The sequence below is a fragment of the Nerophis lumbriciformis genome, linkage group LG24 (assembly GCF_033978685.3).
Source record: "Nerophis lumbriciformis linkage group LG24, RoL_Nlum_v2.1, whole genome shotgun sequence".
NCBI classification, from domain to species: domain Eukaryota; kingdom Metazoa; phylum Chordata; class Actinopteri; order Syngnathiformes; family Syngnathidae; genus Nerophis; species Nerophis lumbriciformis.
In genome coordinates this window covers 10,255,437-10,268,963 of record NC_084571.2, presented here as the reverse complement: position 1 = coordinate 10,268,963, position 13,527 = coordinate 10,255,437, and the positions used below count along the sequence as shown (strand labels likewise).

General features: G+C 35.8%; 1 protein-coding gene across 2 annotated transcripts; it reads right to left on the bottom strand.

Moving 5' to 3' along the window:
* Window positions 1–5,090: 5,090 nt before the first annotated feature.
* Window positions 5,091–12,168, bottom strand: mcrip1 (MAPK regulated corepressor interacting protein 1). Of its 2 annotated transcripts, none has more exons than XM_061982177.2 (5): window positions 12,029–12,168; window positions 11,322–11,416; window positions 11,095–11,213; window positions 5,849–5,953; window positions 5,091–5,746 (listed from the first exon to the last, which is right to left on the bottom strand). In XM_061982177.2, the coding sequence occupies exons 2-5, from the start codon at window positions 11,327–11,329 to the stop codon at window positions 5,682–5,684; spliced, it is 297 nt and encodes a 98-aa protein (XP_061838161.1). In that variant the 5' UTR covers window positions 11,330–11,416; window positions 12,029–12,168; the 3' UTR covers window positions 5,091–5,681. The 2 variants fall into 2 exon arrangements, with proteins under 2 accessions (XP_061838161.1, XP_061838162.1); XM_061982178.2 differs by having other exon boundaries at window positions 11,095–11,198.
* Between the last annotated feature and the right edge of the window lie 1,359 nt (window positions 12,169–13,527).

Genomic DNA, 13,527 nt, shown 5'->3' with positions numbered 1-13,527 from the left:
CAACGTACGTAATTACGCCACACACACGGTGACTCTTCTTCACGTACTGTACTGTATTTACTCATTTATCGCTATCTCATAATTTTGACTTTCCTATCTCACAATTATGATTTTTTTATCTCATAATTAAAATTTATCTAAAGATGTAACTATTTGTTATCACATAATTATGACTTTTTAATCCCATAATTTCGACGTTTTATCTCACAATTACTTATTATCACATTTCGACATTTCATCACATATTTATGACTTTCTATATCATAATTTTATCTCAAAATTATTCATTTTAATTCATAATTATGATTTATGTAATAATTATGACTTTTTATCTAATTATTTCGGCTTTTTCAGATTTTAATGACTTCTTATCTCATAATTCCGACTCTATTCATAATTATTAGTTTTTATCTCAAAATTTCGATTTATCTTAGATTTTTTTTAATCTCACAACTATGGCTTTTTACCTTATACCGGTAATTTCAATTTGATCTCAAATTTTCGATATATGCTTTTTAAAAATCTCATAATTATGACTTTTGTCTCATAATTATGACTTTGTATCTCATAATTGAAATTTTTTGTCTCATAATTAAAACATTTTTGTCTCATAATTGACTTTTTATCTCAAAATTTCAACGTTTATCTCACAAATATGACTTTTGAATCTCATAATTTCAATTTCCTCATCTCAAAATTTAGATTTTTTTAATCTAGTTTCGACGTTATATCTCAAAATTATGACTTTTTATAGCATAATTTCCATTTTTTAATTTATAATCCGCCCCTGCCGCCACCTCTCTGCTGCCTGTTCTGCTTGATAATGTCATCTAAGGAATCTGAAAATGCTTTTCAAAAAGGTCTAACTGGTGAAGAAATAATTTGTCTTTTTAAAAAAATAAAAAAACACCCACGCCCTACGCTGATTTGTCTTGCTGTACTGCCCTCACACAACCGAAGCCAACTAGTCCTGGTTAACACAAAGAGGTTTGTCGATATGACGTCATCACGAAACGTACGTAATTACGTCACACACCCTTCTTCACGTACTGTACTACATATCCTCATTTATCGATATCTCATAATTTTGACTTTCCTATCTCACAATTATGAATTTGTATCTCATAATTTAAATTTATCTAAAGATTTAACTATTTCGTGTCACACAATTATAACTTTTCAATCTCAAAATTCATACATTTTATTTCACGATTTTTTTTGACTAATCTCATAATTATTACTTTTAGCTCATAATTATTACTTTTTTCCCCACAAAATTTCGACATTTCATCACATATTTGACTTTCTATATCATAATTCCGACATCTTATCTCAAAATGATTCATTTAAATTCATAATTATGACTTTTTATGTAATAATTATGAATTTTAATCTCATTATTTCGGCTTTCTCAGATTTTCGAATTTTTAATTTCCATTTTTTTCAATCTCATAATGATTTATCAATGATTTGTTTTTAATCTCATAACTATGGCTATTTACCTTGTAATTTCGACTTTATCTCAAATTTTCGATTTTAGAAAAAAAATCTCATAATTATGACTTTTCACTTTAATCGATTGACTTTTTTCTCATAATTATGACTTATCTCAGAATTTATTTATTTTTTGTCTCATAGTTATGACCTTATCAAAAATTTCAAATTTTTGTCTCATAATTATGACTTATCTCCTATTTATCACTATTTAATCTCATAATTAAAACATTTTTATCTCATATTTATTACCTTTTATCTCATAATTTCTATTTTTTAAATTTATAACTATGACTTTTCATCTCATAATTTCAATTTTTTTTAAATCTCATGTTTATTACCTTTTATCTCAAAATTTCAACTTCAATCTGATATGAAAAGTCATAATTGACGTATAATCTCATAACCATGACTTTTTATCTCATAATTATGACATTTTGTTACATCATTTTGATTTTTTAATCTCACAATTTCAACTTTATCTCAAAATGTCGACTCTATATCACATAATTATTACTTTCCATTGGAGTTTTTTTTATTTTGTTAGTGGCAAAAACTGGCTTCCATAAAAAATATCAAAATGGCCGAAGCATTTTTTTTATTGTGCGCTCCTCAGAGAAAAAGGTTAAGACTACGGATTAAATCATTCATTGAATTATAAAAAATATTCATATTCTGTTGCTCCGCAATCATTTTGAGTATAACTAATATAAATTCATAAAATGCGGCCTGCATGGAGTGCCTGGAACTTGAAATAAGTGGAAACCGTTTCTGTACACACATTGTGATCTGTGGGGCAGCAATTGGCAGTTTCTTTTTTTAAATAATACATGCACACCTGTTTAAAGGGCAATGTCAATGTTGATGATGTGTATTTATTAGGTGGAAAAGGAGATTATGGAAAGCAGAAAGGTCGTTTTCCTTTTACTATACATTGAAACTATAAGCTGTGTTGTCCGATTAATCGATTACTAAAATGATCGATAGCTGCAGCAAACCCCTGCTGTACAGTACAGTAGTCATGACAGTATTATTACTCCTCTGCATTCACTCATTATTATCACGCTTGATAGCTGAAGATTTGATGAAATCCTTTTAAAAAATCAGGATGGGTGACTATTGTCAACATTAAAATTACTGGACTTTTTATATTTGACTTTACCTTAAAGATCATTGATGATGTTAATATGGTCAGTGACATGCTATACCAGCGCTTCAGTCATTTTCTATTATAAAAAAAAAAAAAGTATTTAAACTGTAAAAAATTTTTTGACCGACTTGAACTTTTTGAAACGCAGTAAATAATAATACATTAAAATTGTTCAGGAACATTAAGTCAGGAGCACAATATAAAAACACTGTAATCTACGAATCAAAACTTAATAAAACAATTTGTGCTCGTTTTGTTTGAACAAAAAGAAGACGTCAGTATTAATGGCTACAATGACCACGTTTTGTCGTTCATTTTTTCAAATCATGATACTGATAAAGTATATTAATCAAGGTTATACGCCCTCCGTCCCATTTGAGAACAAAACACACTTTTTAGGCTCGATGTGATTTTTCGGCTTGCCATAACCTTCACTCACCTTTACCGTCTGCATAAATAAAATGAGACTTAGGGCACCCAAACACCACCGCTCTCATGACCCATCTGTGTATTTAAAATTCCAGGCAAACCATGCGGTCACAATTGCATTAATTAACCGATTAATCAAATCGATTAATTGTTGCAGCCCTACCTCAATTAATTTCTTTGGCATTAAAGCACAGGTGTCAAACGCAAGGCCTTGGGATGGTTGATGTTTTTACCGTATTACTGTAAATGGAAAAAACGTACATTTATTTTACTCTAAAAAAAACGGCCGCAGTTGCCAGTATTATTACAAACAGCTGTTATTCCATTTACAGTAATACTACATGGTAAAAATCTACTGTAGTTTATACAGTAAAAAAACTGGCAACTCAGTCACCAGAATTCTACTGAAAAATATACAGAAAAAAACAGTACATTTCACAGTAAAATTGTGGCAACCGAGTCGCCAGTGCGGCCATTTTTTACGGAAAAAGCTGGCAGCTTAGTCGCCGGAATTTTACTGTAAAAATTAGCGGTTTTACTATATTTTACAGTAGAATTCTGGTGCCTGTGTTCAGTTTTTTACTGTTAAATCGAGAGTAGATTTTTTTTTAAGTGTACTTAAAAAATACTTAATCAGGGCTGTCAGAAATAACACAAAAATATTATATTAATAATTTATATATGCAGATTAATAATGAAATTTATTTTGACTCTACCGTTATTATAGGTCAGTGATTAGGTGAATGTATAAATTTAAATAAAAATTAAACAAATTATAAAAACATAAATAAAATTAAAAAAACTAACATATAAATATAATTTAATTTTTTTTTAACTATGATAAAAAATAAAATACATTTGATGCATACATCAGTGCAATGATGAATGCTGGCAGATTTTACTCCCAAATGCACCGACTGGACTTTTATAAAGTTTTGAACAAATAAATGACGTACATTGAAGTAAAACATTTAAATAGATGTTCCTGTATGACATTCTGATTTTAAAAAATGGCATCTGTGTCCAAATATTGGTGTCTTTTTAAACTTATGTCAAATTACGCATTCAAGTGATAACCTGTGATTAATCATTATTAATTAATTAATCCCAATTCAAAAGTGTAATGAATCTGATTTTAAAAGAAATTATAATTTGACAGCACTAATAATAATCAAATGCAAATTCATAAATGATTCGCTATGATTGCGATGAGTTTGACACCTCTGCATTAAAGCTACAGTAAGGGTGTCCGAACTTTTTGTCTTGGGGGTCGCATTAGGCTAAACAAATCTGGTCGAGGGCTGAAAGCCGACTGCATGTAAAGTAACTGTAATATATATATATACACATATATATAACGGATATATAATAAATAATTAATATAATTGGGTATTAAGAGTATGTAAAAGTTTCACTTTTACCTTGTTTAATTCCGTGAAAACCTCCTTAAAGTTTTGTGATCAATCAGAAACAACAAGCAGCTAAAATGCGCCAAACATGGGTAAATGTGGAGAGTGTTTTGCATTTTGCATCATGCTTTGTAATGGATTTAAATGTGTGTCATTTTTTTACGGTGCATGGGCATTTTTTATAATGCCCACAACGTTCAGTGAGCAGGGTGTTATGTTTTACCATGTCTGTTGGATTGTTATTATTTTTTGCACAATGACTAGGGAAGGTTGTTTGCATTGGGTCATACATGTAAAGGCTGCACATCTATTTAATCAAAGATAATTTACCTGAATTACTGACATTGTCAGACTATTAAAAAGAATGCAATCTCCCCGTGGATAACATTTCTTGTTTAAACTCATGAAGCCTTGCGAGCCAGATTGAAGACGTTGGCAGACCGCACTTGGCTAGTGGGCCGTAGTTTGGATACCCCTGAGCTACAGCCTCCACATACTGTTTGGGAAAATAATGCGATTTCATGTTTAAAATGAATACACCTGAAATGGATGCAATCTGACCTGGAATGGGGGAAATGTCCACATCCTGGGTGGGTAAATACAAGAGGTAATGTAAAAATTTTATTCAGCATTGTTTCAAGGCTTTGGGAAGAGGTGTTAATTGAGGGGCAGCATACTTTGGGAGGATTCTTCTAAGCAATAAAAGTAAACACCAATTGGGTTAAGATTCTTGGCCTTGTGTATTTGGCTTCCACAATATGCTGATGAAATGCTTTACGAGACAATTTGCTGACTTCTACACTGGATCTAACTGCCTTCCTACGTAACAAAATATAAGTCAGCCCTTTCTCATTGTTCTCGCAGGTCGAAGTAGTAGTAGTAGTAGTAGTACTAGTAAAGACCGCAGTCTTCCGTGTCAACAGTTTGTCAGACGCCAGCGACAACTGAGGAAAGTGTATCAGTCCTCTTCATACAGCGTGGCCTTTAAAATGAACCCGGAGAGGGGGACTTAATTTAAACTTGGGGGAATCCAGCCTATCTTCCTCGCTGGGAAATGGCCCGCTGTGGCTCAACGTTCACAGAAAATCGCTTGGCATTCCGCCCTAGACTGGCAAAGTAAGGCTGACTTTGGAGGTCAGAGGAAAAGTTCTCGAGGGTGGGTGGAGAAAAGAAGAGTGCTTAGACCACCTCGAGGAGGACTAGGACTTCTTGGAGTCCTGTGTGTTACGTTTCTTGAGGTCGGTCAGGTCCACTGGCGTGAAAGCTGGAGGATCACAAGGAGGGAAAATGTCAGCTGTTGCATTCCGTATTATTATTCATCCTTTAGCAGCGACTAGGAAGTACATTTGATTGCAGTTCAACATACAATGCAGGTTGGGGTTTGGGTTCTTCTCCACGTATTCCTGTGGTCCACGGTCATTCCGTTCACTGTTTTGTGTTGATCGGATGTCTCTGAGCACACACTGCCATGCTGTAAAACATGCACAACAAGTATCTTACTTAAAGGGGATTCATGATTATTATAAATGTTATACACCGTATTTTCCGCACTATAAGCCGCACCGGGTTATAAGCCGCACCTTCAATGAATGGCATATTTCAAAACTTTGTTCACCTTTAAGCCGCACCGGGTTATAAGCCGCACCTACACTGCGCTAAAGGGAATGTCAAAAAAACAGTCCGATAGGTCAGTCAAACTTTAATAATATATTACAAACCAGCGTTCTAACAACTCTGTTCACTCCCAAAATGTAATGTGCAAATGTGCAATCACAAAAATAGTAACACTCAAAATAGTGCAGAGCAATAGCAACATCAATAACTCAACGTTGCTCGAACGTTAATGTTAAACAACACACAAAATAAACATTTAAAGCTCACTTTCTGAAGTTATTCCTCATCCATAAATCCCTCGAATTCTTCTTCTTCGGTGTCTGAATTAAAAAGTTGGGTTGAATTCTGCGTTGTACGCGTGTCTCTTAGTAGGAGCCATTTTGTGGTCTTTACAGAAACACACAAATGAAATGAAACGTAATATCCGCGCGCTTCTTCTATGGGGGCGGGTGCTTACCTTGGCGGTTGCTTACCGTAGAAGAAGAAGCGCTTCCTCTTCTACGGGGGCGGGTGTTTACCTTGGCGATTGCTTATCGTAGAAGAAGAAGCGCTTCCTCTTCTACGGGGAAAAAAGATGGCGGCTGTTTACCGTAGTTGCGAGACCTAAACTTTATGAAAATGAATATTAATCCATATATAAGGCGCACCGGGTTATAAGCCGCACTGTCAGCTTTTGAGAAAATTTGTGGTTTTTAGGTGCGGCTTATAGTGCGGAAAATACGGTATATATATATAATATATATTGTGATACAGACATGTTATCAATATCAATAAGAAATGTGTTTGATATTTTTTTCCCCCTTTGTCGGAAGAAAGCGGAAATATGGGAGCAAGGTTGGTTGCATGAAAAAAGGCGCTCGCTCTCTGGAGCAACACAGGAAGTGATCGCTGATCAATCGGAGTGACACGCTAACAGCCAATCAGGTAACAGTATCAACTGTCAAGTTTGGTTGTCTGGCGGTTGATCTTTGCATGTAGTGAGAAGAGAAAGTCAAAACGAAGAAATTGTGGATATAAGAGGAAAAGTCACCTGAACATAGGGCTGGGCGATATATCGAATATACTCGATATATCGTGGGTTTGTCTCTGTGCGATGTAGAAAATGACTATTTCGTGAGTATTCGAGTATACGTTCTCAGGCAGTTGCTTTTAGCTGCGGGTATAACACTACAGGCTCTTCTCACTCTTTCTTGTATCTCCTTCTCACAGAGACATAAAACAAGCGCACCTTCTTACATACGTCACATACTGTCACGCGTGCAACGTCATACGCCCTCGCGGAGCAGAGAGGTAGCGGCATGGGTAAGGTTAGCTGTGGCAGGTGGTGCAAGCAGAGCGGTGCGAGTGGTAATATGAGAGAGAGAAGGTGCGAATCTGGTAACAAATGAAGGAAGATTTCCCAAGAAAAACAGCACGGGGTCCATCGTCTGTCGGTGGTTTGGCTTCCAGCGGAAAGATGTTGAACAGACAACCGTAATATGTCAAGTATGCGGCAAAAGTGTTGCTACAAAAAGTAGCAGCACTACTAATTTGTAATATAATTTGAAAAGTCACCCGCTATAGAATGAAGAGTGCTTGAAACTCTGCATGTCAACATCTCCGGCCGGTGCCACACCCAACAAAATGCAGAAGCAACCAGCACTGACCCAATTGAGCCTGGCGTCTTCCATTTCCACATCAACACCTTATGAAAAAAATAGTCTACAACAGAAGGAGATAACGTCCGCAGTAACCTACCACATAGCAAAGGACATACACTATTTGATGTCCTATTATGCAGCTAATTTTTATTTGACAGTTATTGAAATATCTTGTGTGACATCATGCACAAAAGTGCACTTTATTTGTTTTAAAATATTGTAATGGCATTCTGTACAAAAAGTGCACTTTAATTTAGTGTTGTTTTGATATGTCATCTTAGTGACATCATGCACAAAAGTGCACTCATAGCTTGCTTTAAAATGTCTCTGACAATCTTGCACTTTCTGTTTTGGAATGACATGAATGTTTGTGCCACTGCTTAATAACTGTTTAATAAATACTGTTTTGGTAAATTGACCTAGTTGTGATTTCCCTCTCTACATGAAAGTTTCAAATGAGCATATATTAATGCAGTATGAACAATAATGTTTTAATGTAGACACACATAATCATCATACTGGTGTGATTATACTGTATGCATCAAGTGTTCATTCAAGGCTAAGGCAAATTATTGAGATATATGTTGTGTATCGTGACATGGCCTAAAAATATCGAGATATTGATAAAAGGACATACTGCCCAGTCCTACCTGAACAGTATACCACTTTTTTGGATTTTTCCAAAGGGACCGTAGTCACACCAATGTGGTCTTGAAATGATGCAAGGCACTCGTCCCCACCAAAACTGCTGATGCCACACCACCTTAGCCGCCCGCGCTCACCCATTAACTAACTTCCTTCCCGGCACTAAATCAACAGAAAATAGTACATTCTTTTGGGGGAATTTTGCCTATCATTCACAGTCATTATGAGAGACAAGAACACACATCTTTTTTTTTAATTAGAATTTTCTCAGGGCATTCAATCAATCGCAACTGGACTGTTTGATTTGTGTTAGAAGACGTTTCACCCCTCATCCGAGTAGGCTTCATCAGTTCATGTTCATAGACTCAGATTAGTCAGATCAAGTCTGACTAGATCTGACCAATCTAAACAGCAGCTTTAGTGTAGAATCTCAAATACTTTTCAGAGCACCATTCTGCTGGTTACTGTGCAGTTTGGTCTTTATCTTTAGCACAATGAACAGTGTCGAAGATGCTGTGATTACCTCGCAAAGTTGTGGCTACGTTGGGGCTGGAAGTCTTTCAAATCAGCATCCTTGCCTTGCGAGTTGGTAGCTCTGCTAGCATTAGCATCCCTAGCTCCCTAGCTAGTGTCTTCATGTCGTCACAACAGGTGGGTGCTCAAATTATAGCTGCTTTCCAAACATTACAAATAATAAAAAAAGAAAAAATCCTAACGTTTACCGCACTTAAGGTTGTGCATTGTTCGTAAAACTCTTTTGGTGCTGTCTGCCATGCTTTCAGTCGCAAACGAGAACATTACTCCCATATTACCTCATCAAAGAAGTCTTGCAAGATTAATGTGGCCATATTTTGCAGCAGAGCGCCAACCAACCGATTAATGACTTTCCAACCGGACATCGACCTATTCATACGAGATATAGATCGATCCAGAGGCTCGCCAACGATGTATTCATATCTCTAAAGTTAAAATCAGTTTTTGATTTGTACCGATCACTTTTTACACCCCTAATATACATACGTACATACATATATACAGTATACAGTGAGGTCCGCAAGTATTTGCACACCCTGCAATTTTGCAAGTTCTCCCACTTAGAAATTAGGGAGAGGTCTGAAATGTTCATCATAGATGTATTTCCACCGTTAGAGACATAATCTAAAAAGAAAAATCCAGAAATCACATTGTATGATTTTTTAATGATTTATTTGTATGTTACTGGGGTTCATAAGTATTTGCACACATGAGAATCAGCAATAATTATGACTCTCAAAGAGCTGTCAGTCTACCTTTAAAAAAGTTCACCTTTACCCCACAACTAATCACCCACCCACCACCCCTTTGAGCTCATTAAAGTCACCTGTGCAGCCCACAGTCAGTCAACGTCCAACTGCTACCATGGGCAAGAACAAAGAGCTGTCAAAAGAGATCAGAGACAAAATTGTAGAGCTCCACAAAGCTGGAAAAGGCTACGGGTTAATTGGGAAGCAGCTTGGTGAGAATAGATCAACTTTTGCAGCAATTGTTAGAAAATGAAAGTGGCTAAACATGACTGCTAATCTACCTCGGACTGGGGCTCCATGTAAGATCTTTCCTGGTGGGGCATCACTCATGGTAAGAAAAGTGAGGAATCAGGCCAGAACTACACGGCAGGAGCTGGTGAATGACCTGAAGAGAGTTGGGACCACTGTTTCCAAGGCTACTATCAGTGGTTTAAAATCATGCATCGCACGGAAGGTTCCCCTGCTTAAGTCAGCCCATGTCCAGGCCCGTCTGAAGTTTGCCAATGGCCATCTGGATGATCCAGATGGGAGAAAGTCATGTGGTCAGATGAGACCCAAATATAACTTTTTGGTATAAACTCCACTCGTCGGGTTTGGAGGAAAAAGAAGGATGAGTATCATCCCAAGAACACTCTCCCTACAGTGAAGAATTGGGGTGGAAACATCATGCTCTGGGGATGCTTTTCAGCAAAGGGGACAGGATGACTGCACTGTATTAAGGAGAGGATGAACGGGGCCATGTATTGTGAGATTTTGGCCAAAAACCTCCTTCCCTCAGTCAGAGCATTGAAGATGGGTCGTGGCTGGGTCTTCCAACATGACAATGACCCCCAAGCACACAGCCAGGGTAACTAATTAGTGGCTCCATACCAAGCATATCAAGGTTCTGAAGTGGCCTAGCCCGTCTCCAGACCTAAATCGAATAGAAAATATTTGGAGGGAGCTGAAACTTCGTGTTGCTCGGCGACAGCCCCAAAAACCTGACAGATCTAGAGAAGATTTGTGTGGAGGAGTGGGCCAAAATCCCTGCACTAAATATTAACACTGATGTTCTCATGTATGCAAATACTTATGAACCCCAGTAATATACAAATAAATCATTAAAAAATCATACAATGTGATTTCCGGATTTTTCTTTTTAGATTATGTCTCTGACAGTGGAAATACATCTATGATGAACATTTCAGACCTCTCCCTAATTTCTAAGTGGGAGAACTTGCAAAATTGCACCGTGTGCAAATACTTGTGGACCTCACTGTATACTATTCATGTTAAAAATGTTTTTACTGCAAATGAATATCGGTTATCGGCATACTAGATTACTAATAATCAGTATCAGATCTGAATAAAATGTATCGGTTGATCTCTAAATTGCTGATTGTCAATCAAGTTAACGATACAGTAACAACTCTGTATGAAATGATACTTACTATCGTGGATAAAACGCACATTTTCTTCATGAGCCGGGGTGAAGAGATCCCCACAGTTGGTCGGCGATCTGGGGCTGGAAGTCCGTTTGTAACTATTCACCATCCTGGGAGCAGATGAGCTTGAGAAACGTGCAAACAACCACATGAGTAGCATAAAACGACTAACCTACAGCACATTCTCAGAATGAATATTAATATATGATATGTATGCTCATAACTTTCCAGACCTTGTCATTCTGTTGTGCGGTCTTGCTCTCTTCTCACTCCTCTATGGTGAGTGCCTTGGGTTAACACAACACTTTCAAACTCCTCAGTCGGAATTCTTGCAACAACAAAAAAAACAGTGACAGTTTTAGTTGTACCAAGTAAAATTCCTTGTGTGTTACATACTTGGCCATAAAAGATTATTCTGATTCTGATGAAAACAAGTAGTTTCGGGGGGGTTATATACAGGAAATGCAAAATCGTAGGATTGATGATGTAGATTGAAATATAACATTATTTAATATGAAGTACTGGGTTTGCAAAGTGTTGCCGTATGTCAGCCAAGCTGAGGAAACATGTATGATCGCTGACAAAGGCGCTTTGTTTACGTTCTGACTTGCTTCGCCTCGGTAAAGTTGCCTTCACATATAGAGCTGCCAAAACTTCGAATATTGTTCATGTGTCGCTTCACAATATTAACCGGAATAAGAAAGGCGTGTCACCCTTTATTAAAAGTGGTGGACAGCTCCCACTTTAATAAATATTTGCTGACACAATAAATGTAGCTAACATTAGCACGCTAGCTAGCTATGGATTGTCTAGCCGTCATGTTAGCAGAGTAAAGACCAGATGTTTATCAACAATAGCTCTACTTAATATTACCGCAACGTAAAGTAGCTCAAGATTAAGGGGTCTTATTTATGAAATTATGTGAAAATCAACTACAAACCTTTTATTTATATATTTCTTTTAGATGTCTTTATGCTGTACACGACGCTGGCTTTAGCGAGAATGTTGCCAATGCCAACCAAGCACTTCCGGTAAGATACCCGGAAGTGCTCTTCTTCGTTGTCGTTTTCTTCTTCGTTTTTGCTTTATGCCAACAATGCGTTACATACCGATACTCGTGGTCATAGAATGTAATTATTAATAACAATATACATTTTCTCTATAGAAGAGATCAAATTCGGTATTTTTATAAACGACTGTAACATAGAAATGTTTGTCAACATTATTATGCTCCAGGCGAAAAATGTTGATTGATTGATTGATTGATTGATTGATTGATTGAAACTTTTATTAGTAGATTGCACAGTTCAGTACATATTCCGAAATGGTAATGGTAACACCCGAATACGTTTTTCAACTTGTCGGGGTCCACGTATTCAATTCTTGGTATCAATTCAGCTCTACATAAATGTCAATTTGTGAAAGGAAGGCCTACATTTTCTAATTGGCTTAATGGTTTACAATTATCAATCAAATCTTGGAGGATGATTAAGAGTACAAAATCCTTTAAATTGATATCTTTGTTAAAAACATTTGAAGTGATTTGGGTAGCCCTTTTTGTCTATTTTTTTTCTCCATATTTTTTTTAAATTATTATTTACTAATATTTAATACTCTATCTGTATTTGCTTTTGTTTTCTTCCCTTAACATGATATGCTGATGGCGTGATTTGCTCAACCTGATGTGTAGATTGTTGGTCATATTGAAAGTGCCTTGACTTTTGTGTGCATTATAAATGTATGTTTGTTGTTCAATAAAAATAAATAAATAACAATATACCTGATAAATAATAATACAAATAATTGAAAATTAAATTGATAAAGATACTAATATTAACAATGATAATACAAATAATAATAATGATGATAAACAAATAAATACATGGATGAATAGATAGATGGATAAATAAATGTTCATAATTAAGCGCTTCATGGTCTGGATGATATACTATGAATACGACTACTACCACTACTACTACTAATAATAATAATATTAATACTACAACTACTTCTAGCAATGACAACAATCCAAGTTCATTTTTGGGGCCCTTTTCTACCTATTGAATTCTATTTTTGATAAGGAATTGGCTACTTAAAAATGATATCTGGTGAAAGGCAAAACTCAAACACAATTTTACACAAATATGATTGCAATGAATATAATGATGCTTTATACACGAAAAAAGTTCTATATTCATGAAAATTAAAGTACAAAAATAACCATTGAGGACAAAATGATAAGACTTTAATTGCTGAGAAGAAATACTGGCAATAATGATAGTAGTAATAATAATAATACATTTTTGTAACTTTTATTTACTTATGTAATTCTATTGTTGATAAAGGATGACAAGGAATAAACACAGAAGTGTTCTTTTTCCCCCCCCATTTTATGAGACCAATGCGCTACATATCGGCACTCATGGTCATGGAATGTAA